A 26,298-nucleotide genomic window follows, 5' to 3' on the forward strand; every position below is an offset into this window, starting at 1 on the left:
AAGCTGTAACATCACTCTTTTAGAAAATTGTATATTACTCGTCACCTCACATTACACATCATACCTATTTTATTTTTTAAAAATCTTTAATTTTATTTTATTTAAAAGTAGAGATTAGGGTCAATATTCAAAAAATAAAAATGTGAATTCAGAAATACTCTAAAAAAATCCCATTTCATTCGTATTAGATATTTTTTATTTATTTTTGGGTGGAATTAGAGATCTAAAGGTGGAAAGTAGCACGGAACGAGACCTGATTAAAGCAATGCTCAAAAAAAGGAAATCGGGTGAGGATTGATTCAATAAATCCAGCGATTTATGATAATTTTGAATTGAATATTTTAATATTGATAAAATGTATTGAAAATCATGTTTGATGCAATTTAAGCAATTAATATCATGTATAAAAAAGTATAAAATATAAATTTATTTACTAGTTTAAATAAAAATATGATATGAATCTAGATTATTTCAATAAAAACATATTTATATATTTAACCTCAATAGTCGATATTTTTTTGTCTTATATATGAAAAATATAAAGATCATTACATTATAAACACATGGAAAATGTAGTATTTTATGCACAATCATAAATTTAATATAAAATACTCATTCATCTTCTTAAAATTTTGTTCAACTAAAAAAAAATCAAGAACTGCATATTTTATTTTTAAATTTTTTTAAAATTCTTATCGAATGCAATGATGAAAAAGTCAATATATATTTAGTTCTATTGTATTTTCGTACCAAAAGTTAAAAGAAAAAACCTTAGCTATTAGACAACATAAAAATAAATACAATTTTGAATTCGTTGGAGTCGATCTAAAATCGACAAAGCGGTTAAATAAATGATTCAAAAATATATTCACTAAAATTGATTCAATTTCTTACGATTCAACTTGAATTGATTGAATCCACAGTACAGGTGGGCAAAATTTTCGAGATTTCGACTCCGACCGAATTCCGATAAGGCTCTGACTCTGACAGAGTCGAAGATGAGGGAATTCAGAGTCGAAGTTAGAGCCCATGTGGGCTCTGAACAACGACTCCGAACTTCGATATATATATTTTTTTAAACACATGATCAAAACAACGTTGTTCCACTTCAAGAGGAATGACGTCGTTTTGCTTAAACAGGAGACGTTTTGGTCACTGGTCAGGAAACTAAACGAATTCGTTTCATGAAGAAAGGGTCCAAAACGTAGGACCCCCTTCTTCCCCCCTGACTTTCGCACAACAGTCCATACTCATTTGTCTCCAAAAGAGTTCACCTCCCCCATTGTCTACCGTCACCTGAGGCCGCCGCGAGCCACCTTTCGGAGTTCATCACAAATTGTAAGAATGTTTTGTTGTTCCTACTCCAATAAATTTGTTGTTCCTCTTCAAATTGTAAGAATGTAAAATGTGATTTGTGAAATGTCAAAGATTGAACAATCATCTTCCTCCCTTTGTGAAATATGTATGATTTGTTATTCATTTCAATGATTCGTGGTTTGCATTTCAATGATTTCGATTTTTAGGCTGTTAAATTTAAGAATTGAGGGATTTAGGTTTTGAAAAAATCGGGTATTTTTGTTATAGGTGACTTTCGCTCACGTCACATAGATTGTTCGATTGAGCCTTCGCTCGAGTGTGGCTCGAGCAAAGCTCACACAGATTGTTCGCTCAATCATTCACTCGAGTGTCGCTCGAGCGGACGTTCATTTTTTTGTATTTTATTTATTTTTAAAATCACAAACACAACTAAGCACATATGTTTTTCCTTTTCAATGTATTTCTAATTTGTAGATAATTTTCATAACATATTAAATGACTGCTGTTTATTAATTATTTCAGATTATTTGCTCAAATTATAGATGCTACACCATCTCGCTGCGGTCAGGTAACTAAATGACGTCGAGTAGAACAATATCGTTTCGTGAATAAGGGGGTCCAAAACGTAGGACCCCCTTCTTCCCCCTCACTTTCGCACAACAGTCCAGATCTATTTGTCTCCACAAGAGTTCACCTCCCCCACCGTCTGCTGTCACCTGAGGCCGCCGCGAGCCACCTTCCGGAGTTCATCACAAATTGTAAGAATGTGAAATATGATTTGTGAAATGTCAAAGATCGAACAATCATCCTCCTCCATTTGTAAAATATGTATGATTTGTTGTTCATTTCAATTATTTGTGGTTTGCATTTCAATGATTTCAATTTTTAGAATGTTAAATTTAAGAATTGAGGGATTTAGATTTTGAAAAAATTGGGTATTTTTGTTTCAGGTGACGTTCGCTCACGTCACACAGATTGTTTGATTGAGCTTTCGCTTGAGTGTGGAGCAGGCATTCATTTTTTTGTGTTTTATTTATTTATAAAATCACAAACACAACTAAACACATATGTTTTTCCTTTTCAATGTATTTCTAATTTGTAGATAATTTTCATAACATATTAACTGACAGTTGTTTATTAATTATTTCGGAGTATTTACTCAAATTATAGATGCTACACCATCTCGCCGCGATTCTCCACAAGAGGATGACGCACAACTGTTGGCATCACCGACAGGTATTTCAGGCTGTAGACCTCCATCTAGAGTAGCTGCCTCTTGTGCAAGTAGTCGAGTCCCAATAAATCTAGAAAACGTTGATATGCTTAATGAGGAGGAGAAGTTGATGAATATTGAGGCCGATCCACCAGGACAACCTAGTAAAAAATGGTCGTGGACATGTGAACATTTCACTAAAGTTCCCGGTGATCGTGAGAATCCGTAAACTCAATGCCACTATTGTGGCCAACTATGTGGTTGTTATTCGAAGAAGTAATGCATGTCAGTATTAATAGCACATCTTATGGGCTGTCAGCGGTATATGATACACAAATGACTGGTAGCAATTGATCAGACGAAACTAAGTTACGAGACTTTTACAGCCACTAATGACACGTAAATTAAGAAGCTATCAATCCCTCAATACAATGAGAAGATGTTGAGGGATGTTCTTGCGGAGATGATCATTACTGATGAGATGCCTTTTACCACTATTGATAAGGCAATTTTTTGCAAATTTGTGCACACTTTAGGGCCACGATTTCCCATGCCTTCACAGAATACTGTGATACGCGATTGTTTGAAAAGGCTTGCAAAGGAGAAGACAATAATGAATGAAATGTTTGTTGCCACTGGCCAGATAATGTCATTTATGACTGATACATGGACCTCTATACAGAATATGGGCTACATGTATACCACAACCCACTTTATTGATAGTGAGTGGATATTGCATAAGCTGATTATTGACTTTAAAGAGATTGTTAATTACAAAGGTTTATCCATTGGTAAGGAAATGTGTGACTGTATAAAAGATTGGATGATCAGAAAAGTGCTTTGTATCACGGATGACAATGCCAGTGTGAATGACACTACCATTGATTGGTTTAGGCTGAATACGACGGTAACAGAGGATATTATTTGTGAGAACCAATTTATTCATGTTCGATGTTGTACTCATATCATCAACCTCAGTTTCTGAGGGGTTCAAGGAGGTTGATGATTCCATTATTAAAGTCAAAAACCTTATGAGATATGTGAGGGTTTTTCCCCAACGGCTTCGCCAATTTAAGGCAATAACCGAACAACTTGAGATCTCATCTTCCAGTATGTTTCAACTGAATGTTCCAACTCGATGGAACTAGACATACATGATGCTGGATGTAATGCATAAGTACCAAACAACGTTCGAGAGGATGAAGGTCGAGGATGGGGGCATGATGTATGCTTTTCTAAAGTTAGTTGGGGAGAAAGGGGTCTCGATATACCAGATACAGTTGATTGGGCCAATGTCAGGTATTTTATAACATAACAATGCAGATATTTGGGACAAAATATCCTATTACGAATATGTATTTCGAGGAGCTATCGGGGCTTTATGACCACTTGCAATAGAGTTGTGTTGATAGTGTGAGTTTGTTGAATGCAATGACTATGAGGATGAAATACAAATATAATAAATATTGAGGGATGTGAAGAAGATAAATAGATTATTATTTGTGGTTACAATCTTTGACCCCATATATAAGTTGGCGATTGTAGAAGATTGGATTAGAAACATCCTCGACGATAAGGATGCTGATCAATTTATTAGATCGCTTAAATGTGATATTGATGATTTATATAACTATTACAACAACAACGATCAATTTTCAACCGAAAGTGGTAGCTTCTCATGTCTAACGGGTTCAACATCTTCCTGCGATGATACACATGAATTAACTTTTTAACTTTTTTTTTATAATATTTTTAATTTTTTAATTATTTTTATTTTTAAACAGAGGTGGACCAATCTGAATTTTAGATTGGATCGTGGGTTCAGGCCCAATTTGCACAGGCAACAGTTTGAAACTTTACACAGGCAAGATTATCCACAAAATACTGTGTAACCCAATAATTACGCGATACATGTGCACGTACATAAAGTAAGAACAAATAATTTTGATATACCATTATCAATTATTTAAAAAGAAAATTGAAAGGTCCCAATCCTCGTGTTTGACAGCAACACATCTGTCCAGTTGTCCATTTACTGGAATAGTCTATTTCTTTTTTACCGCTTTTTTTATTATTATTATTGAAATATAACTATTTCGCTTTTGTTCCACTATCATGCAAACTACTGCTTCTACTTTAAAAAAAATGTAAATTATTTTTGCGTTTCATACTCTCCAAGATCTTCCCTTTTTGTATTATTGTATGGAAATATATAGAAGAAAGAAGTAGATCTTGTTACTGTTCATCTAATTCACGCTGAGGTGTATTTGGTTTTCTATCTGAAAAAAGGAAAAAAATAAAATCAACTCGATATTTTTTAAGGATTTACTTGTAATTTAATTGATGAAATCTTAAATTATAATCATAATATACTGAGAAGAATCAGAATGTATGTACTTGACGTGTGATAATAAAACTATAAATACTTAACCTGTCAACGTGTTATTCGCATGAAAAAACATTAAACTTTCGGACATCAAACAGTAAATCCGCCATTAGATTGTCTCCGAGTTTTTAGCTCGCAAAGTGTTTTTTCACATTCAAATGTCACAGAAAACCCATTTTATGATTGGTTTACCTTCAAGTCGACAATTTATGACTACGACCACAGTACACGCTATCATCATCCTCGTGACCTCGGCCTCTCTCTGACCTTTCACTTCTCTGTATACTCAAAGCTCGCAGACATTCGTCCTCACTCTGCACTGAAAGCACCGTTTTAAGTCTGTAGCGTTAAATGTGCTTGCGTCAAATTTGAAGCTTTTGTGGTAATTTTGGATGGGACACTGAATGGGGTCTCTGGAAACCGGGATTCCATTGAAGAGAGACAACCTTTTCCGCTCTAACTCATCTGGTAGAACCGAGAGAAACCCATTTTTACAGAGACCCAGATCGAGGTTCTCAAGGTTTTTGCTTTTCAAGAAGCTAGATTACCTCCTATGGATTTGTACGATGGTCGTGTTCCTATTCTTTGTGGTGCTCTTCCAGATGTTTCTGCCTGGTTCTATGGTTGAAAAGTCAGGGGCTTCATTCGAAAATGAAATGGAAGTGAGTTACGGGGATTTGAACATTTTGAAGGAGATGGGTGTGTTTGAATTTGGGGAGGATGTTCGATTTGAGCCTACTAAGCTTTTGGAGAAGTTTCAGAAAGAATCTAGGGCGGCAAATCTGCATTCTTCTGCTTTCAACAGGACACTACAGCGTTTTGGGTGCAGAAAGCCCCGGCTTGCATTGGTCAGTATTCGACTACTACAACGAATGCTTGTGGGTTATCCATTTTTATCATATGGCATGCTTTCTAGTTTATTATCTTTCGTAGTTGATTTTAGTTGGTGGATAGCCTTTTCTTTGATTGTCTGTTTGATTTCATTTTCTACTTGAAGGCTTTTGCAGATCTGTTGGTTGATTCACAACAATTACTGATGGTGACAGTTGCAGTTGCTTTGCAGGAGATTGGCTACGAAGTACAGGTACTGTGCATCCTTTTTTTGGTTTAGTTTGTAATTCTAATATGCCGAGTATGGTTGAAGAAACTATAAAAAAAAAAACATTTCTAGTTATATGGCTTCTTTTCTTTTTCTTTTTATTTATGGGATGACTGCGGCACCCTTAGGCTACAAACTGTCATAGGGGGGCAGTGAGGAGGCGTGAGATAAAACTTTTTTGTACTAAATGTTACAGATGACATGCGGGCTTGAAATTTAATTTATTTTTTTATCATAAATTATTGCTTGATGTTTGCTTTACCACCCAGTTTTCTGTTATTGTGTGCTTAGAATTATGGATTACCAAAATGAATTAGACCAATATTGGGGTTTTACCTTTAGACCTATCAAATCCATTATGATTTCCAAAATTCTATGCTAAGGGAGTCGAGTATTTTTCATTTTTTCTTAATGATACTGAGATTAGAAAGTGCAAGTATTACTGTTTCACTATCCTGTTCTTCCCCTTACACTTATCCACATATCCTTACCCATGGAAGTTGTGTGTGCTATGAATAAAGTTTTACCAATTTTGAGGAGAGACAGAATGGTATAAACGCTATAGTACACAGTTGGGGTTGAAGAAAATGACCTTCAAGATTTATAAATGTGAAAATCAAATGAATGACATAATTTGATGTAAATTTGACATTGAAGTAGATGACTGCTAGTCGTGACAACTTGAAAGGTTGGAATGATTTTGGAAAGGAACTTTGGGCATGAGGACTCAAATATATGTATTAGGTATCATGAATAAAATTGGAGACTATTAGATGAAATAGGTGCTATTATATATTTAGTCGTTCGTCTCCCCGTTGATTTGTACCCAAAGTCCCTCACTTCTTTGCAGAAAAGAAAAATGGTGGAAGGCATTTGGTGGAATTTACATATTCATTTAAGAATGATATCTGTAGCGCAGGACAAAGGACTAAAAGTCCTTTTATCTTTTGTTGTTGACTTGTTGCTAGAGGCTTGCCCATCTCCTGAACTACCTGAGTCGTCTGTTAGCTAAAAGCATTTACCTTGAGTTCTCTGTTTCCAATAAAATTCTACAGTGGTATTTAATATAAATATAACATCTGATCTTATAATTTTCAGGTTTTCTCACTCGAAAATGGTCCTGTGCGTGAGATTTGGAGAAAAATTGGAGTTCCAGTCACCATTATTCAAACATGTGACAAGACAGAGATTGGTGTAGATTGGTTAATGTATGTAACATACATTGAGATTGGATGAGAATATTTTATTGAGGGGATTTTTTGGATTCAATCAAAACTTAAGATCCTCTTGTTCTAGCACAAAAAAGATCAGTCTGTTCATAAAATTTAATTTATTCAAAAGAGAAAAGAAAAAGAAGGGGAAACCATCTCCCTATTCTAACTTACTAGATGCTTGACATGTTGGCATGCTGTCAAAGATGTTTCCATGGCATTTGCCATTTGATTGGCTGTGTTAGGAAAAAATCTGTGGTAACCTTCTGATTTGATGTTTCCGAGTTGGTGATAACCCAATAATTACTTGATCTTGTGCCACAATTCTAGTGGAAATAGAATTGATAATACATCCATTATGATTGAGTGTTATACATAAGATTAAATTAAATGCTTAGGAAAATGTTATCCCAGTGACTATATAATTAGAAGCAATTATCGAGTTGTTGCTCCCATGTCGTTTTATTGGATTTGTTAAATTTTGGATGTCTATAACAAAAATTTATGTGTTTTGCAGCTATGATGGCGTAATTGTGAGCTCTTTTCAATCCAAAGGTGTCTTTTCATGGTAAGATTAACTATTTATTTACGATTTTCGTGCGATAAAAACTTCCATGTTATTGCTGTTGCATTACAGTTTTATTGGTGATTTCTCAGACTTTGTTGGTGATTGTAAGTTTTAAATTTGGATTTAGGAGTTTTATTGACTTTTATGCTGTTTTTCACACATTGTTATTTTGTTTTAGGAGGGTTTAGAGATTTAGGAGTTTTATTGGATTGAGGAGGGTTTAGAGATTTTTTCTTCCATTCATTGTTACTTTGGGCTTTGGCTATTGTATTGAATGGGACTAGTTTTATTGACTTTTATTCTGTTTTTCACAGTTCTTGGCTTGTAATTAGGGTTTTCTCTTGTATACTTACTGTGTACTTGGGCTTTGCCTAATTATGTGGATTAATAAATTCTTCTTATAAAAAACAAAATTGGATTTATGAGTTTTGTTTAAGAAAAATGTGATGGTCAGATGGTTGCAACTCTTAAAATTTTGATTTCTATCTAGGTTACCCTATTCTGTTCATGCAATCTTTGCATTGGTGTTAATTATTATTAATATTATTTTTACAATCTAGTTAGGTGGATATATCCTGTGTTTTGGGTTGACACCCTTTTTTTGCTATTTAAAGATTTTTTTCTTACTTAGCAAGAAGCTATTATTGTCACATGAATAGGTTGCTGTCTTCTCTCTAAATTTTCTTTGGTACAGGAATTAGTTTGTGAAACACTTGTTTCTGAAGCACTGTTTTATTACAATGACATCCTAAAAAGCATAAAGGATTAAAGAGTGAAAGTTCATTCAGATGATTTCACAACAGCTTCTAGTACATTTTTATAACCCAACCTGGTCACCAACGCTTTCAAATTCACTCATGTCTTCGATGCAAATGATCTCACAACAGCTTCTAGTACTTTTTATTAACCTATTCTGGTGACCGACACTTTCAAATGGAGTCGTGACTTGTGTTTTAAATTTATAGATTGACTAGTACTTCTCTGCTTCTGGCACAATTTTGTAATCTTGGTATGAGGCATGGGTTGTGAGTTGAGTTGGGAGAGATTTTTTTTTATTGGCACAGGGTGTTCAGGAATAACGACCTGACTAATCTCAAGGGTGCACAGGCCCTCGGTAAGAAGTTTCCTGCAAGTGCAACTCGGGTAATTCAAGGGAAAAATCCCCCAGTCTGATGGCCTGTGGAGATTGTTTGCACCCAAGGGGATTTGAACCTTAGACTTGGGAGGAGCATACCCCAAGCCCAAGGACTTTACCACATGAATACCAGAGGTTTCTAACATAGGCTGGGTGCTAAGTTTTTGTTGCTTAATGTCTCTTGGTTGTCAGCACAAATGTCCATAACGAGGAATTACATGACATGGTCATGAACCATGGTGCTAGCGTGCGTGAGGCACTTTTCATTTGGGATCCTTCTTAGAAAACATTTTTCAAGATGTTGGCCTGGAAGTTTAGGAAGCCTATAAGTCTTGAAGCATGTGTATAATGCCTAGTAGTGGTGCAAAACTTATGTTAAGTGGGGGCCAAATTTACTAGCAAAAGAAATTTTGGCCATTGAACGTATTTTATTTCATTGATGATCAAGTTGGCCAAATCAGGATTAGTTCCAGTTGGTGATGTGTAAGATGTAGTGGCATGGGCATCCATGTTTGATATGTCTTACACTACTTTTTTTGCCCTTTGGAGGTGCATGTGCTTCCTGGTATGAGTATTTCTTTATTTGATCATCACAAAGTAATTATGGAAGCTTCTTTTATTGAAATATGTGCATAATGAAAGATCTTAAACCCATTTTACAAAATGCAATCCCCGTGGTTACATTCTGTCTTAGTTCTATACATCTATGATCTATGTTTTTAAGTTTCTTTATTTACAGAGTTTTCTGAATTTGTTGCCAATGATGTTAAGGAATTCCTATCATCAGCATTGTGCTGAATTAAAATGAATGGTTTTACTTGTTACAGTTTTGAGCAGGAACCTTTCAAGTCATTACCTCTTATATGGACCATCCATGAAAGATCGCTAGCAATTCGTTCAAGAAAATATATTTCAAGTGGGCAGATTGACATCTTAAATGATTGGAAAAGGGTCTTCAACCGATCCACTGTTGTTGTCTTCCCAAACTATGTCCTTCCGGTAATATTTAACAGAAAGTTTTTTTCTTGTAGACACTCTTCAGTATCTTATACTTACCATTCATCGCAATTAGTACACATGGAAAGGGGTGCTTCATTGCATCCACAGCTGAAAGCTCCTCTGTGTAACATCACACCATTCTTGGCATTTATATTCCCTATATGTTAGTTTCTTTATCAATTGGTGATGAGTAGATCTGATTCAGGAGATATAAGTAATGAGCGGATTAAACCATAATCCAGTGAAGCTCAATATTACATTGAGAAAATATCCTGTATAGTTATTTTGAGCTTATTAACTTGCTCATTGTCTAATTTATCAAGCTTTAAAATAGCTGCTGAAGCAGTCAGTTATTTATAGTGGTATGATTTCTTTCTGTGCTTTTAACAGATGATTTACTCCACATTTGATGTTGGGAACTTTTTTGTTATCCCGGGTTCGCCTGCTGAAGCATGGGAAGTAGACACAACAATAGCATTACAAAATGATAATATGCGTGTCAAGATGGGTTATGATCCTGATGATACTGTTGTGGCAATTGTGGGAAGCCAATTTTTGTACAGGGGTTTGTGGCTGGAGCATGCGATTGTTTTACAGGCTTTATTACCAGTTGTTCTGAACTTTCCATTAGATAATAGTTCCAATTCTGAGCTCAAAATTATTGTTCTAAGTGGGAATTCAACAAGTGACTATGGTGTGGTTATTGAGGTACATATCTGCAGAAATTTGGTTCTATATATTTGTGGATATATTATTTTAACTAATAAAGTAATTATTCTTAGGCAATTGCTCTTAAATTGAAATATCCAAGCGGCATTGTGAAGCATAAAGCTCTTGATGTGGATGCAGACGATATTTTAGGCATGGCTGATCTTGTAATATATGGATCCTTCCTTGAAGAGCAGGCTTTTCCAAACATCTTGATAAAAGCCATGTGCTACGGGAAACCAATCATTGCCCCAGATATCTCCATGATAAGAAAATATGTATGCTTCTGAATTCTGTTCTCCTCTGTTCAGACAACTGTGACCAACACACATGTTCCTGAGTAACTAAAAGTATTTAATAAACAAAGAAGTCTTGGGAGGGAAAATGCATTCACAGTTTCCATTCAGGTTATAAAATTTCCATTTCCAATACTTGCCTGGCATGGAGATCCTTTTAGGCCATTGAGTTCTAGGACCTTATCTTTTCTTCTATCTAGCAAAGTAGAAATTTTTTTACATAAGTAATGTAAGAGGGAGGAACTAAAGGTGTGGGTTTAATTTACTAATTTCAAACAACTGGGAATCTTATGGTTTCATGATTTTGAATTCTCATTTGGTGCAAACTTTTTTCTATCAAACTACTAACTGCATTGACATTAATGGCTAGGTTGATGACAGGGTGAATGGCTTTCTTTTCCCGAAGGAGAATAGTAGGGCTCTGACACAAGTCATAAAGCAAGTGTTCTTTAAAGGAAAAGTATCACCACTAGCTCGCAATAGTGCCTCACTAGGAAGAAGCACTGCAAGAAACCTGATGGTTTCAGAAGCCGTTGAGGGATATGCTTCACTCCTTGTAAATGTCCTCAAGCTCCCATCAGAAGTTGCATCTCCCAAGGATGTTGCAGAAATCCCTCCAAAATTGAAGGAAAAATGGCAATGGAATCTATTTGAAGCAGTATCAAATTCAACATATATGGACATCACTTCAAGAAGTTACACATTTTTAGACAAGTTTGAGCAGCAGTGGAACCATACTCAAAGGGAAAGATCTAGTGCTATAAATGCTGCTAATGAGTTGTTTTTGTATAGCATATGGGAGGATGAGAAAAGCATTGAGATGGTTAATGCCAGAAAACGAAGAGAGGAAGAAGAGGTAAGTTATGTACAGGACAAAATTATATGTATAAGATGTAGGTTCAAATATTTTTCTTGTGTTGACTCAGTATTGGTTTTTGTGTAAAAACTCACCTTATTTGGACTTTGATACAGCTAAAGGATAGAACTGATCAAGCTCATGGGACCTGGGAGGACGTATATCGAAGTGCTAAAAAGGCGGATAGATTTAAGCACGATTTGCATGAAAGGGACGAAGGCGAGCTTGAAAGGACTGGTCAACCATTATGCATTTATGAACCTTACTTCGGAGAGGGTACATGGCCTTTCCTACATGTGTCGTCACTTTATCGTGGGATTGGGCTGGTGAGTTAGCAAACAGTTTTTTCTCCTTTGCTTTTATAATGTAGACAGCTGTAGATCATACTTTTGTACATATACAATTGCAATATTCTTTTTCTCCAGAAGTATGTCAGTCTTAGAAATGGTATGCTTGGGAAACTGTATGTTCATTCCTGTACACAATCAAGCACTACTTTTTTTCCTAATAGTCCCATTTACTGTTCTTGATACTATATATATATATATATTTGTTTAGCAGTATAACAAATTCTAGTGTGGGGTCTTATTTTCTGTTGACTATTTCAAAATGTCATTTCTTTATGTTTCTTTTAAAGTGTACCTCAGAAAGGTTGATAGAAGTGACTACTTACTAGCAATTGGAATCAATTAAACTTCATTTGTGTTTTCTGTTGATTTTTTATGCTGTGAGGTATATAAAGGACAGGAGTATGCTATGCCTTTATGATGGAGATTGGTTGGTTTCATTGCTTCTGTTCATCTTATATATGCTTCTGCAATTCTTGCTAGATAACCTTTTGTAGTATTTGCATTTGCTTTCAAGATTGGTTCATTGTGGGTGTCTTCACTTGTTTTGGTATTCTGGTTGGTGCTTGTGTTTTCCTGGGCACCTTTGTGCCATGCATGAGCGTGCCTTAATACTTATCTAATAGTTATCGTACTTGTTTCTCTAAAGTTGGAATTTGGATGAGATGAGTTATATTGTATTCAATCTCATAAGGATACATGGACTGGGTACTTGCAGTCTAAAGGCCGGAGACCTAGGGCAGAAGATGTTGATGCACCTTCTCGTCTACCACTTCTTAGTAATACGTACTATCGAGATATACTTGGTGAATTTGGAGCCTATTTTGCAATTGCAAATCGGATTGACCGTGTACATAAGAATGCTTGGATAGGGTTCCATTCTTGGAGAGCAACAGCGAGGAAGGTATGTCATTGCTCTCCATATTGCTTTATCCAAGGTTTTTGTTACTTGGATCTGCTTTGGAGTACTTCTTTTCTAAAATGTTTCCTCTTCAAGTGAACGATTCTAAAAATTTTTTGAGTACCAACTGGTGGCCATTTCAAGTGTAATGATGTTGTGGGACATATAAAAAGAAGGCTGCCACGTGCCTTCCAATCATTGAACCCTATATGTCAAAAAAAAAAAAAATTCTACTCACTACACCACACAGGATTTTTTTATTTTTATTTTTATTTTTTATTTTGTCCCTTACCAAATATGTGGTGTATGGATGATGAGTAGAAGAATTCCTATAGTTTAGCAATAATAAAACAAAAAATAAAAAATCAAGTGTGGTGTGGGGATGATGAGTAGAAGGGCTCGGTCTTAAAAAGACGAAAACATGGATCACTTTGTCTCATTAAAACTATATTGATAAATACCTGCCATATTGATAAAACCTAAAACTCCTTTGTATTTTGGTGGGGCATATTATTTCCCTTTTAATTACCTTGAAATAACTATCAAATGTGAATTTTGGTTAAATTTTTTAGAAAAGGAAAGAAAAGTGGAAACAATTAAATTGCTACAGATAGAATATTTTGGGTCAAGAAAATGAATTACATCAGGTCTATTCAGCACCCAACTTTTTGAGTTTGCTTTATTTTCTTGATGGGTAAGGACTTCAATTTCGTGCAATATTATTGGGGTTGTTGGATGTCAAAAAAAAAAAAGCAAAGCAATGAAGTTGTTTTTTATCATGCTTCTAAATCCTGCTCTATATCTGATGTGGAGGTTTAAACAGGTAACTTTGTCCAGAATGGCTGAAAATGCACTGGTAGATTCTATCCAAGCACGGAGGCACGGGGATGCCCTCTACTTTTGGGTGCGCTTGGATTCGGATCCACGAAATTCTTTGCAGCTGGACTTTTGGTCATTCTGTGATGCTATAAATGCTGGAAATTGCAAGTAAGATCACTAAAAAAACTGTCACAGAAATTTTTCTGTCTTGTATAAAACCTGGTATCTATATCCACTCTCTGTAATTTAACTTTTTGACCTAATTTTCACCACAACACTGCCAACCATAGGTTCGCATTTTCTGAGGCTCTTAAGAGAATGTATGGCATAAAGCACAATTTGGATTCTTTACCATCCATGCCTATAGATGGTGGCACATGGTCTGTCATGCACAGCTGGGCTTTGCCAACTAGATCCTTCCTTGAGTTCGTGATGTTTTCTAGGTAGGAGAGATTGAATGACTTGGGGGAAAGTTATCTACTAAGAATTGATTCACTTTTTAATCTGTCGATATGATTTCATGTGCAGAATGTTTGTGGATGCCTTGGATGTGCATATGTATGACGAGCACCATTCAAGTGGACGCTGTTATCTGAGTTTGTTCAAAGTAACTTTCTTTCTTCATTGATGTCTTACTTACACAACAGGCTGTTTGTCTCTGAAGACATTTTTTTGTTTCCATCAAGTTTGATTCCTTACACAAAAAGGGGCCTATTATTTCAACAAAGGTCATCCAAGGACCATGAAAAAATGGCCTTATGTATTCAAATGCAAGTCAAGTTTAGTCAGCTACTTGATTAATAGGTCATTGGTTATTGAGTCAATTTTTGTTTGGACTTCAATAGGGAACTTAGGAACCATGTCTAAATGGGATGATTCTATCAGTTCATTTAAATTTTGGATACAAACAGTTTGCCTTGTAAAATAGTTAATGAAAGCATCACCAAATTCATTGATAATAGCAAAAACAGCTAGGGAATTGAATAAGCCAAGTGTCATATTTGAATCATGGTTGGAGATTCAAGATATTAGTTTGGAGGCACCATTATGCATGTATGTGCATTTGTCAGAATATTGAAATGGTCTCATTTCTTGATTTCTGGATGCCCTACTCAAAGTGCCCTAAAGGTTAAAGGGGCAGAAGAGGGGGCTCAGAATCAGCAGATATTCTTAAGTTTTTCTTCCAGATTATATGGTTGGATTTATATTTTTTGCCTATTTAATGAGTAGTTTTACAATCTTCAGGATAAACATTGCTACTCACGGCTTCTTGAGCTACTTATAAATGTTTGGGCGTATCACAGTGCGAGGCGGATGGTGTATGTAAACCCTGAGACGGGTGAGATGCAGGAACATCATAGATTTGACAGCCGTAAAGGTAAAATGTGGATTAGATGGTTTTCATATGCGACACTAAAGAGCATGGATGAGGATCTGGCGGAGGAAGTAGACACTTTGCACCCTACTAGGCGGTGGTTGTGGCCATCAACTGGTGAGGTGTTCTGGCAAGGTGTGTATGAGCGAGAACGGACTTTACGCCACCGGCAAAAAGAAACTAGGAAGCAAAGGAGCAAGGAAAAAATCGATAGAATTCGGAGGCGAACACACCAAAAAGTGATAGGGAAGTATGTTAAGCCCCCACCGGAATCAAACAGCAGCATGGTAGGGTAAAATATTGCATGAAATGGGGTTTTGGCATCATTTAAAGTAGTGTAATTTTCTAATTCTTTTCTTTGTAATTTTTTTTTTCTTTATCGTGTAATTTTTGCCTGGAAGGATGCATCAATTTGTATTTTGTATGTGGCGGTTTTGTATGTAAAACTGCATCCTTCTGGTCATTGATGGTATTTAAGGCCAAAATGTAATATAATTGACCATTTTTCGCTCTTTTCTTTTCCCGTTTGTTGAATATGATACATTCTTTGGAATAGAAAATGAAAATGAAGAGGCCATGACATTTCTGATCATCGAGCGCTGGTCAATGGGGGCCGAATTCGTGAAGATGCAATCAGAATAAATTTCTTATCGCTTTTGACATGAGTTTGCAACAACGAAAGGGGAAGAGAAAAAAGAGAGAGCCTGTTCTTGGTGAGCCTACACAGGGAAAGTGCAAGCTAATTCAATGGAACTGCCCTGAAGTTTGATACTTTTCGTCCATGCCATCTATTTTTTATTCATCTTAATATCCAGAATAATTGTACGAGGATGTAAAGTTCAAAGCTTTTTTTAAGTCCATTTTAGTGCACAGCCGCTTTTGCATACTCTTTTGCGTATAAGTCGATGTGATTGGTTACATCATTTTTTTTTAATAGAAAATAGTTGCTGAATTCCGTCACAACAGCGGAGTGCCTAAGGAATATGTATAATTGATTGTAATAAATATAGGAACTCCTACAATTTTTTTAAAAACCCTTTTTTATTTATTTATTCAAGTTATATAATTTAAATGCGGGTTTCATGTTATCCGGCCATAATTTTATTAATTATGTCTATTCAAGTCAATTTGTTTTGATCCAAATATATTTGCTCACATGCAAATAGTTAAAGATGAGATGAGATGAGAGTTGAAAGTTAAATAAAATATTATTAGAATATAATTTTTGTTTTAGAATTAGAAATGGTTGAATTGATTATTATTTTTAATATAAAAATTTAAAAAAATTGTAATGATTAGATGAGATGAGTTGACATGAATTTTAAATTCATACAAGAAAATTTCTATTTCTAGAGCTGTACGTAGTTTTCAAACATGAGCAAATACGATATTCAATTTGAGAAGAAAAATTAAAAAAACACACTCGATCAAGGCAATAGATCAAGCACTTTGCTAAACAAAGAACAAAATTCAAAGACAGACTTTTTGTAATTTAAATAAAAATATTTGATTTGTAAGATTCAAATTATAAAATTTATATTTTAAATATATACAAGCATTTTACTATGTGTGCTCATCAGACCGAGTTGATAATAGAATTTTTCAATAGGAATAAGGGTTAGACATTGCATTTTCCCCATGAAATTACCTTCAAATTCTTGTTTAATGATATGTATTAAAATCCACAAAAGAAGTATGAATGCTTCGGCCTCAAATTTCTTTAATGGATCATAAAATGTCAAAAAAATAATAGTAACGAGAACGATTGATATTATTATAATATTGAGATCAAACAATTATTATCTATTTTGATTTGACTTTAGGATGGACCGTATTGTTTGATCTCCACACAAATCTTATACAATCAAGTTTGTACACAAATCTTATACATTAATGGATGGCCCTAAGTAAACCACCTTTGTGTGTAGACTAAATATTTCTTTAAAGAAATGGCATATATTTTTGTAGATTATCCTTGGAGAATTAATTGGTGAGCTTCACTTTCTAATTTGTTGCAGTTAAAAGGAATATCTTTCGCCACCAATTATATCTCGAAGAGTTCTTCTACTCGGGAGCCACTACAACAAATGAGATTACGGTGGCAACAAGCCTCAATTTCGTGGGAAAAACTATTTTTCCACGAATTTTAATTGTGGGGAGCTTGTGAAATAAAAATGATGAGATAAAGTATTTTTCTCTACGACAAGTCCAACTTGTGAGAAATGCCTACATTGTCCCGTAAGATTAGTTGTGAGAAAAAAATTATTTCACCGTGAAAAATATGATGGTCTTCGGTAATAAATCATTTCACCTGTTGATATGAGTTTTTATTTTTTATCTTTTTTTCTCTCTCAGTTGATATGTAATATAAGGCTGCTAAGTAGAATTTTTCGCAAAACGGATTAAATGAAATTTGCAATAATTGATATTGCTCAATATTCACGTAATCATAAGTGATAAGTAGAAAATTACAAGATACATAGACATAAACACATTCATGGACTAATTCGAAGTAGTCCACACATCCCAAAGCTAAGCTACACATGATATCATAAAATTAATAAATTTACTGTAGAGAAATGCTATTTTAAGGGCTCTACATTACATACAATTCACATGACATAATTTAATTTATAAAATTTAAAATTTATTTTATAAATTAAATTATACTATGTGGATGATGTGTGGTGTAGATGTAATAGAGTTAGGCTCCGTTTAAATAGTGGTGTAGATGAGATGATTTTAGATAAAAGTTGAAAGTTAAATAAAATATTATTTTTTAATATTATTATTGTTTTGAGATTTTAAAAAGTTAAATAATTTATTATATTTTGTGTAAAAATTTTAAAAAATTATAAAAATAAAATAAAATCAGTTAAAACTGTTTCTATACGAATTTTATTCTTTTACTATTTGATTGAGAAAATACATAAATGATTTCTAAGAGCACTCTCATTGGATTAGCTAAAATTAAAGTACATTTTTATGAATGTAAGATGAATTTAACTTTTAGCTATTCCATTCACATAAGTCTCCACATTAGAATAGCTATTTTTTCATTATATGATAATAAAATAATAAAAGATAAATTTGACTTTGGCTATTCACATTAAATCTCTACATTGGATTATCCATTTATTCATGAGTAATTAATAATTTCAAAAATATTTTAATATTTTTAATTATGAAAATATTTTATTTTATCATATTTTACTATTCATAATATTATAAATTAATCCATTTCTAATTAAATTATGGATTAAAAAAATTATATTTTTTCAATTGTCATTTAATGCTATAACCACAAACGTCTAATTAAACTTATCTAAAATTCTATATAAATGTCTTAATTTACAAACCAATCCAATATTTCCTGTCCAACTATATTTTTTTTTTTACCAAATTTTCTTCTACCATATAGTTTTTTTTACCAAACTTTCTTCTATCTAATAATCATATGTACTAATTTTTTCATCCAACCATCTTTTTTTATCAAACTTTCTTCTATCAAACAACCATATCTACTCTATTTTCCATTCAACAATATTTTTTTGCCAAGCTTTCTTCTATCCAACAACTATATGTACTTTATTTTCCTTCCAACTATCTTCCCTTGCCAAATTTTCCTCCATTCAACAACAGTATCATCAACTAAAATCAGCACAACTATATTCGTTTGCATGAAAATTTTGTTGTAACTAATAGTCTTGGAGCAATCCTATAAATAGACCAACTCCTAGTACTTCCCACTCATCAACAAATCCTATTGAGGTTTCCAATCTTCCTTCTTCCAATCTTTCTACAACACACCACTCAATTTTCTATGGATCCCTTTTGGAGTGATGATCATATTATATATGATGATTATTCTGATCAAGAACTTCAAATGATGCAAGCAATGACACAACATCGAGATCGTAGGGCTACCCAAGGAGCATCTGCTTCCCATTGACGGCGTATGTTCATCAGACGTGATCCATTGGAAGGCCATCAACGCCTTTGGAATGATTACTTTGCTTAGCCACCAATATATCCGCCCAATATTTTTAGGAGAAGGTTCCGAATGAGTCGTGATCTATTTTTACGCATTCATTCTGCAGTAGAAGCTTATGATAATTATTTTGTCCAAAAAAGAGATGCCAGTGGAAGGCTTGGATTGTCTTCCCTTCAAAAAATGACTGTAGCAATTCGAATGCTCGCATATGGGGTAACAGCAGATTTAATGGACGAATATTTGAGGATCGGAGAAACCACCGCACGATTGAGTTTGAAAAAATTTGTTAAGGCGATTGTTGCGATTTTTTCTGATGAGTACTTGAGGTCTCCAAATAGTAGTGACATAGTAAGGTTACTAGATGTTGGAGAAAAGCGTGGATTTCCAGGAATGTTGGATATCATTGATTGCATGCACTGGAAATGGAAAAATTGTCCCAGTGCTTGGAAAGGTATGTACTCTGGTCATGTACATGAACCAACAATTATTTTGGAAGCTGTTGCTTCTTACGATCTTTGGATATGGCATGCTTTTTTTGGTTTACCTGGGTCTCATAATGACATCAGCGTACTAGGCCGATCTTCTGTGTTTGCTCCCCTTGCCGAAGGTCGTGCTCCTCCATGCAATTACTCAATCACTGGTCATGATTATACAATGAGATATTATCTTGTTGATGGTATATATCCTTCATGGACAACATTAGTCAAAACAATTCCAGCACCTTAAGGAAGAAATAAACAATTTTTTGCAGCCGCCCAAGAATCAGTAAGGACATATGTGAACGTGTATTTGGAGTACTTCAAGGTAGATTTGCTATTGTGCGTGGACCTGCTACCTACTTTGACCGAGAAGTACTAAAGGAAATTATGTATGCATGCATTATCCTGCACAATATGATCGTTGAAGATGAATGCCATCTATACCTTGGTGCAGACCAATTCGTTTACGAACAAATGGATGGTACTTCTCATGAACCAATTTCAAGAGATCATATACCTGAATTTATAGAGTTCATTCAACAACATCATCGTCTTAGAGATATATAAACTCATTCTCAGCTCCAAAATGACCTTATTGAGCATATCTGGAGTTTGCATGGCTAAAACTAAGCGTTCTACTTCAAGTGAAGGCTGCTTTGTGGTTTTTTTTTTTCCTTTAGTCTAATCTCATTTGCTTTGTATTTCTTTTTGGTTATTTGTAAAACTTAAAAGTGCTATCGGAGTTTGCATGTTTTATTAGATGTATTTATGGTATGTGCTTTATTATGTAGGTAGCAGATGAAGCTGCTTTATTATCTGCTTTATTTTTAATTTTCAGGTTTGTAGAAAAGAAATAATGGTTTTTATTTTTATTTTTTTTTCTTTTTAGGTTTGTAGAGCTTCTTTTGTTTTTTTTTTTCTTTTCAAGTTTGTACAGCTTCATTTCAAGCAAAGTTATAAGATCTCTCTATCTGTACAACTTCAAATATTAAATACAGCTTCATCCACAAAATACACAAAATATAGCTTTGTATTTCCACAAAATACATTCAGGTCTTATCCACAAAACACAAAATACATTCAGATCCTAACTACATTCCCACAAAATAAAGTCAAGTCTTATACAAATTCCCACAAAATAAATTCTGGTCTAATCCACAAAGCACAAAATACATTCAGATCTTAACTACATTCCCACAAAATAAACTCAAGTCTTATACACATTCCCACAAAATACATTCTGGTCTAATCCACAAAGCACAAAATACATTCAGATCTTAACTACATTCCCACAAAATAAATTCAAGTCTTATACACATTCGCACAAAATAAATTCAAGTCTTATACACATTCCCACAAAATACATTCTGGTCTAATCTACAAAGCACAAAATACATTCAGATCTTAACTACATTCCCACAAAATAAAGTCAAGTCTTATACAAATTCCCACAAAATACATTCTGGTCAATCCACAAAGCACAAAATACATTCAGATCTCAACTACATTCCCACAAAATAATCTCAAGTCTTATACACATTCCCACAAAATACATTCTGGTCTAATCCACAAAGCACAAAATACATTCAGATCTTAACTACATTCCCACAAAATACAATCTGGTCTAATCCACAAAACACAAAATATATTCAGATCTTAACTACATTCCCACAAAATAAATTCAAGTCTTATACACATTCCCACAAAATACATTCTGGTCTAATCCACAAAATACATTGGTAGGACTACCGTATTTTCACAAAATACATCTATGTCAATCATCCACAAAAGGAGCACAAAAGAGTCATCAACTATGTGGCTGCCTAGTCACATAGTGGCTGCCCAGTTACATATTTTCAGCATATGTGACTAGGCAGCCACTAAAATCACTACCTTGTTCTACATTTACAGCACTAAAATCAGCACAAAAAAAAAAAAAAAAAAAAAGACACCAACAACATGAGTTACTTTCCTCCAAAAGGTGTGGATGTAGATCTATTCTTCATTTCTTCATAAACTTCCTTTTGAAGTGTTTGAAAGTAGTCATGTTGCATTGCATTCATACCATCTAGATCTAATTTCTAATCTCTATATCAACCTTCTTCTTCTTAAGTGCAAGTAATGACATCTGATTGCTCTCGGCCTTCGTGACCGCTTCTCTCCTCTCCACCATACACACGGTTCTATCCTCAGTCATGCGACTTAAAGCTTTATTAAAGTCAGCATCTTCATCTTCTCTAGACTTCCTCTTTCTCTCCCTCTCTTTCTCACTCTTCTTACCTAGCGGTCTCTCATCAATAATCTCGACGTTGTCATCGGGAGTGTCATTTCCTAGTGGGGTTGAGGCATTACTGGTTGGACGTCTCCCAAGTGGTTTCCTCCTCGTGTTCATCATCGACACATATTGTTGCCATTTTGGTTGGTGTCTTAATAGACACCAACAATGTTCCATGGTGAACTTTGCCTTCTCATTCTCCTTATACAATATTTTCGCATTCTCAAGCTTAAATGAGCCAAGTGATTATGTTAGAAAAAAATTAATATCCAGCACTAAAAAACCACAATGGAGAAACTAAATTATTATCTTGTCCTGCTCTATGGCACCACTAGGATGTAGTGACTCTATTTGGGCAACAATAGCACAACATTTATTTGTGCATTTTTAGATACATTGCCATCGATTGGTCAATGAGCCATCAGAACGAAATTGGCAGTTTGGTTTTTTATATTGATTATAATATTGACCTATTCTCTCCCACATTTGAGTATGTTTTTGGTCAGTCCCGCTTATAGCATCAATAGTAATGTTTAGCTAAGCTGAAACGAGGAGGGTGTCCTCCTCCACAGTGAAAGATACACCTCTAAGAGTTTTTTTAGAGGGTGCCATTCTTTCACCTAAGCGTGAATGTGAAGTTTGGACCAGAACATTATCATCTATGCTATTGAACGGGGTGCTGCCTTCCTCGTGTCCACCACTTTGTAAGAGGATGGTGAAGAAATGATTCTCATCAAATGGTGCAGCCATCCTTCATTGCATTATAAGGATAACGAAAAACATGAGGATTTTATGGTTTACATGCACTGACAATTGGTAGTCAACAAGTTAATATTCTATAATCTATGAAACTAGCAGCTGCATGTGTAATCTATCAAACAGATTCTTCCATCCATTTACACTAAAATTAGCACAATGGATGGTTTTTATGTTTTTTTTTTCTAACTTAGAGGTAGCATGCTATGCAATGCAATAGCAACCAAACAAGCAAGTTTACCGATTAGAAATACCACAAACTTCAAATTTCAAAGTAGAGAAACTATCGTAGTTGTAATTTATTCAAATGTAAACTTGAAAAATTAAATTCTTACTATTCTATTACAAAAGGTCTTGTATAAATTCTGTTTTCATCCTCACAGATTTGTAGTCAACAAGGAAATATTCTATAATCTATGAAACTAGTAGCTGCATGTGTAATCTATTAAACAAATTCTTTCATCCATTTATACTAAAATCAGCACAATGGATGGAAGAATCTTTTTTTTTTTTTTTTTTCTAACCTAGAGGTAGCATGCTATGCAATGCGATAACAACCAAACAAGCATGCAAGTTTACCTTAGTTGTATAAATGCTGTGCAATCCTCACGAAACAGAGAAGAGAAATATACACAAACAGCTTTGTAAAAAGCTTTGCTTTTTCTTTCTATACACAAACAGAAACATAGTAGCGAATTTTTACACAAACAGATTTCCATAAATTTTGATTTTCTCGCAATACACCAATAGAATAGTAATCCTCACGGAAATAGATTTACATGCAACCCCTCAATCATAAACAGAGACAGAATTCAAGATACACAAACAGGTAAACCCATCCACAATCAAAGATTAGGGTTTGGAGAAGAGGTATGCGAGGGACGGCGAGGTACGGAATAAAGTTAGGGATCATCAAGAGAATCGAATTTTATACATGGAAAGAGATTACCTTAGATTCGAAGAAGCAAATTGGCGAGAGAAAGAGGGGTTTCAGTCGTTTCCGTCGAGAGTAGGAGTGCGGTGGAGCGGTGGTGCTATGCCATTGTTGCCGACGAGACGTGGCGTGGTGGTGCGGTGGTGAGTCTCTATGGTCGAAGATGAAAGACTCGAGATCTTGGTGCAAAGGGCGTCTGGGTTTTGCGAGGGAAAGAAGAAAACCGTGGGAAGGGAAAACATCGGGACTAAATAATATAAAATAGATTTGATGAATGAATAGTGTGTTTCAAATTTGAAAATTATTTTAGATATTACTATAGCTATATTCCAATGTGATGTATTTTATAATTTAATAGCTAAATTCTCATTGGATTTAGCATTTAGCTAATCCAATGAGAATGCTCTAAGAGCATCTTCATTGGCTTGGCCAAATTCATCTTCAAAACTTAGCCAATATTACACTTTTTTACATTTGTCTATTCCATTTAAATTCAATCTCCGCATTGAATTAGCCATTTACTCTCTATATAATAATAAAATATTATTAATTTAATATTTTTTATTTAATTTCTTTGTATCACATTTTATAATTCTACCAATTTAATATTAATATTAATTATATTATAATTAAATTAAATTAACATTAAATATTAATATTAATAATAATTATATGCTAATTAAATTAATATTAATATTTATCACATTTATTAAATATTCAATTAATATTAAATACTAATTTTAATAATAATTATATTATAATTAACTTAATAATTAATATTCTAATTAATATTAACTAATTTATTTATTTTTATCACATTTTATATTTAATAATAATAAATCAAATTAAATTTCATAATTATAAAAAATACCTATATATTTTGTAAGAAGAGAGGAGTAAAAATTAAATATTTTAATATTTAACTAACCTATTATTCCCTTACAAATTTGAAGAATTACTGTAGTTGAAATCCGAAGCGTCCACTCTCAACTTGTGATTAGGATAAAAAAGCCGAAGCGTCCACTCTCGACTGCACTCACTCACCTATAGGCTATACTATACCTCTGTATTAACAGAACCTTCACTTTTTGTTTGACTCTCTTCCTCGCCTCGCGCGCTCTCTTCCTCGCCTAGCGCGCGCGGCCACCATGTCACACTATGACTCTCATTCTTGAATCCGATCAAGAACCCTCTCTGATCTCTTCTTTCTTGATCGGCTCCGAACTCTTCACTTCTCTCCGGCCCCCTTTGATTCTCTACCGTCTTCTTTATCGAATCTCTCAGCCTTCGGTTCCGCTGGGAAAAATGAGGAGAGATGATAGGGTTTCGGAGCAAGATCACAGAAAGCCCATGCGTGCCTTGGAGATCAACTTGATCTCTGCGCAGAATCTCAAACCCCCCTCGGCTAACTTGCGCCGCATGCAAACCTACGCACTCGTCTGGGTCAACCCTGACCATAAAGTCAGGACCCGTACCGACCGGGTCGGTTGTGAGAACCCTACCTGGAACGACAAGTTCTTCTTCAAGGTCAGCCCCGAGTTCCTCTCCAGCGAGACATCCGCCGTCTGCATCGAGATCTACGCCGTAGGCTACCTCCGCGACCATCTTATCGGGACTGTCCGGTTCCTCACCGGAAACTTCCCGTCCGCCGTCTCAACCGGCTCGAGGATCCCTACTTTCACAGCCGTCCAAATCCGCCGCCCATCCGGAAGATTCCAGGGTGTCTTGAACATCTGCGCGGAGGTGATATTCGACTCGGATGTCCCGGCCTTGGAGGGGAGGTCCGCCATTGGATACCGCGAGCAAGTGGAGGAGAACGAACGACACCGGAGATGGAGAGAGAACCGGAGGGAGTCGTGGTCAAATGGAGACGGCGAGAATTCTTGTCCAGGATCAGGGGACCACTCGGACGGTGGTGACTCTACGACGTCGTCCTCATCGTCGGCATCGAATGTGCTGAAGGACTGGAACAGGATTCGGGAGTTGGCGGGAACGAAGGGTTTGAAGGCATCCGACGGTGCAGGATTGTTGTGCGGGTTGTTGATGCAGAGGTAGTTTTGTTACAGCCCACGGATGAACCCCGATGCTTTGGGTGGGTCCCTGGAGAGGGGAAGGTAAGGAACGTCAGGGATTCGTTTTGAAATTTGAATTGTACTGCTGATGAATCTTCTATCGTCGTTGTTGCATTTATGAGGACCGTAGTTAAATGTTAAACAAGAATTCAGATTTTTAGCTCAGAAATGATGACAAGAAAAATTGGATAAGGTTCTGTGCACGATCATTCCCTAGTTGATTGATTTCACTGTATCATTCAGTTGTCGTGTGTTCGGGATTTCAGACCCAAAATTCTATCTTTGACAAGGTTATGCTAAAAATTATTAGATATTTTCAAAGTTTCTGATGATTATAGCTGGACGAATGAATTTCACGATTAACATTATAATAATTTTCAGACTTGATTATTTACATGCACGTACCTTTTTCACTTAAAATGAATAAGAACTCTAAGGTTGCGTTTGATTATAAGATTCAACTAAGTTTAATTTAATTTTAAGCTGAGTCTAATATCTAAACACCCAACTCTCGAATTACTAAATTCATCTCAACTCAAAATTTTCTTATACAGGAGA

General features: G+C 34.9%; 3 protein-coding genes across 3 annotated transcripts; all 3 read left to right on the forward strand.

Annotated features, from left to right (window-relative positions):
- Positions 1–5,017: 5,017 nt before the first annotated feature.
- On the forward strand, positions 5,018–15,743 carry LOC109002703. Its single transcript, XM_035683570.1, has 14 exons — positions 5,018–5,764; positions 5,914–6,000; positions 7,114–7,223; positions 7,744–7,794; positions 9,757–9,928; positions 10,319–10,636; positions 10,711–10,914; positions 11,303–11,788; positions 11,905–12,114; positions 12,854–13,039; positions 13,860–14,023; positions 14,146–14,298; positions 14,384–14,462; positions 15,101–15,743. The coding sequence occupies exons 1-14, from the start codon at positions 5,321–5,323 to the stop codon at positions 15,524–15,526; spliced, it is 3,090 nt and encodes a 1,029-aa protein (XP_035539463.1). The 5' UTR covers positions 5,018–5,320; the 3' UTR covers positions 15,527–15,743.
- A 3,661-nt stretch (positions 15,744–19,404) lies between these two features.
- On the forward strand, positions 19,405–19,950 carry LOC108980674. Its single transcript, XM_018951674.2, has one exon. The coding sequence runs from the start codon at positions 19,405–19,407 to the stop codon at positions 19,948–19,950; it is 546 nt and encodes a 181-aa protein (XP_018807219.2).
- Positions 19,951–24,692: 4,742 nt separating this feature from the next.
- Positions 24,693–26,085, forward strand: LOC109002701. The gene has a single exon (XM_018980549.2). It carries the CDS (start codon positions 24,827–24,829, stop codon positions 25,721–25,723), a length of 897 nt encoding a protein of 298 aa, XP_018836094.1. The 5' UTR covers positions 24,693–24,826; the 3' UTR covers positions 25,724–26,085.
- Positions 26,086–26,298: the final 213 nt, after the last annotated feature.

The sequence above is a fragment of the Juglans regia genome, chromosome 12 (genome assembly GCF_001411555.2).
Source record: "Juglans regia cultivar Chandler chromosome 12, Walnut 2.0, whole genome shotgun sequence".
NCBI classification, from domain to species: Eukaryota; Viridiplantae; Streptophyta; class Magnoliopsida; order Fagales; family Juglandaceae; genus Juglans; species Juglans regia.